The following is a 4379-nucleotide window of genomic DNA, read 5'->3' as shown; positions in this document are numbered from 1 at the left end:
GGGGGGAGCCAAACAGTTCAAAATCATACGCATATTCGCCCTCTGCGTAGCTCAGATAATATTCACCGCCCAACAAATCCGGTCGGTAGCCATGTAATTCCTCAGTTGATTCTGATTATCCGGGCTCTGCCTGTTGTGGAGGATAAAATGTCGTCAGATCCGGATCCATCGAGCCGTCTGCTTCCGATCCCCCAACTTGCTGAACGTACGGGGGGATTATCGTCGATTGTGCTCCAAGTAAATACGGCTTCCCGCGACTATGGTACCATTCTGTATACTGTCGAGATGGCTACAGGTCGGTAGCCATAACCATCTGAGGAATTCGGCGCAATTGATCGTATCACAGTGCGACGTATTTCTGGTGATATATTCCCCAGTCCAATTGAACTCTTCCTCTCTTTGTCAAGCCGTGATCTTCCCCCAACTGGCACGGCGGATTCGGGATAGGTTGGATGCAGCCAAACTATCGAAGCACCCGATCGTCGTGATACCACTCGACGACGTTGAAATTTATAATTGGTGTGTTTGTGCACCATGTGTGGGAATCAACGAGTGCGGACGGGGGTACAACATTTGTAATCTCCGGCCTCCGGTACGGCATCCATATAAACTGCATGAGTAACAACATTGTAACAAGTTAGACCGATAACATGTGAGTAACATATAGAAATACCATGTATTTCATGAATATTAGAATAGAAACTTACCCTTTCCCGGGCATGCTGTTCAATCCTCATGTGGTATATCGCGACAGCACACGACTTCCCGATGCCTGGACGGGTCGTCCACCTACCAAAAATAGTATAGGGTTTAGGGTTGGTAACATTACTCAATATATTATGACTACAATAATGACAATTTTTATTTTATCACCTGAGTGGCAGTGGATATAGATATGGTTGGTGACTAACGCGTGCCAAAAATGGCATCCGATAAAGTGCCCATGACTGCAACAGTATGAGGCATCCGCCGATGTCTTTAACTTTCGGCTCTGTCGCCCGACAGAGCTCCTTGTATAGCGTTGCTAGAACGGTCGAACCCCAACCGTACGACCTAGCCGTGGACAAATCAGCAAGCAGAGGTAAGTACGACAAATGCACACTGTCGCCGTTTGCATCAGGCATGAGTAGTGCCCCTATCAAATGCATGATATACGCTCGAGCAGCGCACATCAACTCACCTTCACTGGCGGTCGCTAATAGTCGACAAATTTTGGCTTTTAGCTATGTAAATTTTATGCCGGAAAAATATTTATCACCGTCCTCTGGTGACTCTCCTAAGAGTTGATAGCAAGCTGCAGCCGGATCGGTTAATGAAGATAGTCCCGTAACGGGACTCCCGTCAACTGGGAGCCCAAGCTGCACTGCAACGTCCTCCAACGTCCTCCAACGTCACCGTGCACTCCCCGCACGGAAAATGGAAAGTATGGGTCTCCGGACGCCACCGCTCCACTAGCGCGGATAATAAATCAAATCGCAAGTCCGAGGACCGGATCAATGCTACTGACCCAAATCCGGCTAGCTCCAGGTACGGCATAAATCGTGCATCCGGAGCTATCTTTAAAACACTCACGCGGCCCCTTAATACTCGGAACGAGTCCTGATACTGTTAAATAACAGAAAAAATATTACGATTGCATAATTTATTTCTATATATTGCGTATGTCCTTTTTAAATAAATAGAACTCCTGATTAACAAATAATAAATCATACCGCGTTATTAGCCGCATCAGATATGTGTCTAATACCGCTTCGAATCAATTCAGCCATTGCGATGCCTGCAAGTTGAAAAAAAAGTTAGTAAAAAAATCTAACTTCGGCCATTTATTCGTATTTTTTTCTGCGCATTTTATTCCTTTAAAAATATCATAATTCCTAATTTTATATTTTTACATTCTTTCAGTGCATAATGTTTGAAATTTATTAATCGAGTGTGTTATTTAAATTAATTTGCTGTAAAAAATTAACCCTTACCCCTGCCCTTTGCTCATATAATTTTCTCGATTTTTTTTACTTTAAATAAAAATATATTATTCTCCTATTTTATTGTTTTAAATTATTTCAGTATATTTTCTTTGAAATATTTTGTATTAATTGTTTCTGAATTTTAAAAAAGTTAGTAATACACTCTTACTTCTGCCATTTGTTCGTATTTTTTTCTCCGTATTTTATTACTTTAAAAAATATCATTAACTTAGTATTTTATAATTTTACATTATTTCAGTGCATAATGTTTGAAATTTATTAATAAATAAGGAGGGATTAAAAAGTAAGTACCCACATATTAGTACTGCCTTTTTATTCCCCTCCATAACCATTTTTTTTCCTCTATTCTTTTGGTAAATAAAATAAAACTTTATAATATTTTGGTTTTTTTTTGTAATATTTTGGTAAATAACCCAAAATAAACCCTTTCCCCTGCCCTTTGGTCGTATTATTATTTTTCTGATTTTTATTACTTTCAATAAAACTATATTCTTTTTGTATTTTATTATTTTATATTATTTCACTACATTTTTTTCCAATTATTTTTATAAATTATTTCTGAATTTTTTAAAAACATTTACTAATACAGTCTTACTTCGGCCATTTATTCGTATTTTTTTTATCCGCATATTATTATTTTAAAAAAAATCGTAATTTTTTATTTTATAATTTTACATTATTTCAATTTATTATGTTTTACATTTATTACATGTACATTTTTCGCATTTTATTATTTTCGATAAATAATGCTATTTTCCTAAAATTTTAATTTCAAATTCATAAGTAAATTTCATAAAAAAATTCCCTAATCAACATACAATGTACTTTAACTTATTTTTTTCATTCTAAATATATTTCATAAAATATATATGTTAAATAAAATAATAAAATAACTATAATGTACATTACATAAATTTTAAAAACACAAATATTACAAAAAAATTCAAATTTATAAATAAAATTACCTTTTTCCCTTTTTTTCCTTTCTTCCCTCTTCTTCTTCTTTTTTTTTCTCTTCTCCTTTCCCTTTCTTTCCTTCTTTCTTTCTTTTTTCTTCTCTTCTCCTTTTCTTCTCCTTTCCTTTTCTTTCTTTCCTCTCCTTTCTTTCTTTCTTTCCCTCCTTCTGGCCCCACCACCGACCCCCCCATAATACCAACTGGTGCCGCCAATGGTTTTGGCACCTTTGGTGCCGCCAATACCATTGGCGTGACCAGTAAATTGTCACATCAGTCTTATTTTTTTTGCAGGTTTTGTTTTTTTTTTTAGTTTTATTTGATATATTTTGGTAAATAAAAAAAGTTTATATGTTTTGGTAAATAAAAAAAAGTTGTAATATTTTGGTAAATTTTTATTTTTTTATAATATTATTGTAAAAACCCCGTCATACAACAACAATTTTGAAAAGAATACAACTCAATAAATTTAACAATTATCATTTGGTCAAGAATAAAATTTCAATTTAAAAAAAATAAGAAATGACCAAATTGAAATGTAAGACTAAATTTATAACTTATGTGTAGTAAAAGGACTAATAGCATAATTTAACTTAATTTTTATAGAAAGATAGATCAAGTGCTGATTTGAATTTAACATGAAATCATTTCTTCAAAAACAAAAGAAAAAGGAGAAAGGAGTTTGACGCCTAAATCTAATTTACATTAGTTTTAGAATTTGGTTTTTTTTTCTTTTCAATTTCGGTTTATGTAACAACGTGATATTCTAATAATTGATGATATGTCACAATATCATAACGTCACATTGTCACATATATCTGAAAAAAGTTACAAAATTTCAAGACTAATGTGGACTAAAAAAGCTTAAGGACTAAATTTAAAAAAATTATCAAATTTAGAAACTAGATGTTACTTTACCCCGAAATAAAGTGTAAGTATATTTACCAAAGAACTAAGAACTTTGATTACAATTAGTTAGGGTTGAGCAAGAAAATCAAAAATCTATTCGAACCATTCTGTGGGGTTCAATTTAGTTTAATTCGATGTAATGCTATTGCGATTATTATTTAAATGTTTTCTATTTAATTCGATGAAAATTTTTTGGCCAGAAATTTTGTTTTTATTTAATTTATGGTTAATTTCATTAATTTTTTAATATAAAATAAATATTTTATATTTAAATTAGATAAAAAATTACTTAAAAATACTATATAAAAATATTAAAAACCAATGAACTAAATATTAAAATGGAAAATTGTTAATTAAGTGCTTATAAGATTATTAAATTAAAATTTAATTTATGGTAAAATTACATTTTGGCCCTTCAAAATAAATAAAATTATGTTTAATCGCTTAAAATTTAATAAAATTAAAAATTAATACATTATAAAATTATATTTTGATCTCTTAAAAATTTATTATTCAATTATGGACCCTTCTA

General features: G+C 32.2%; 1 protein-coding gene across 1 annotated transcript; it reads right to left on the bottom strand.

Moving 5' to 3' along the window:
• Positions 1 to 1341: 1341 nt before the first annotated feature.
• LOC121224540 (protein MAINTENANCE OF MERISTEMS-like) lies at positions 1342 to 3187 on the bottom strand. The gene is made up of 3 exons (XM_041107993.1): positions 3139 to 3187; positions 1713 to 1777; positions 1342 to 1605 (listed from the first exon to the last, which is right to left on the bottom strand). The coding sequence occupies exons 1-3, from the start codon at positions 3185 to 3187 to the stop codon at positions 1342 to 1344; spliced, it is 378 nt and encodes a 125-aa protein (XP_040963927.1).
• Between the last annotated feature and the right edge of the window lie 1192 nt (positions 3188 to 4379).

Source organism: Gossypium hirsutum, chromosome D12, assembly GCF_007990345.1.
Source record: "Gossypium hirsutum isolate 1008001.06 chromosome D12, Gossypium_hirsutum_v2.1, whole genome shotgun sequence".
Lineage (NCBI taxonomy): Eukaryota > Viridiplantae > Streptophyta > Magnoliopsida > Malvales > Malvaceae > Gossypium > Gossypium hirsutum.
This window is presented reverse-complemented; position numbering and strand designations above follow the sequence as displayed.

Coding starts and splice junctions, on each gene's coding strand:
- LOC121224540 (XM_041107993.1), bottom strand. CDS start 3,187: ATGGTATTGGCGGCACCAAAGGTGCCAAAACCATTGGCGGCACCAGTT. Junction 1,778..3,138: donor ACCATTGGCGGCACCAGTTG/GTATTATGGGGG, acceptor TTCAACTTGCAG/GCATCGCAATGGCTGAATTG. Junction 1,606..1,712: donor CTGATGCGGCTAATAACGCG/GTATGATTTATT, acceptor GTTATTTAACAG/TATCAGGACTCGTTCCGAGT.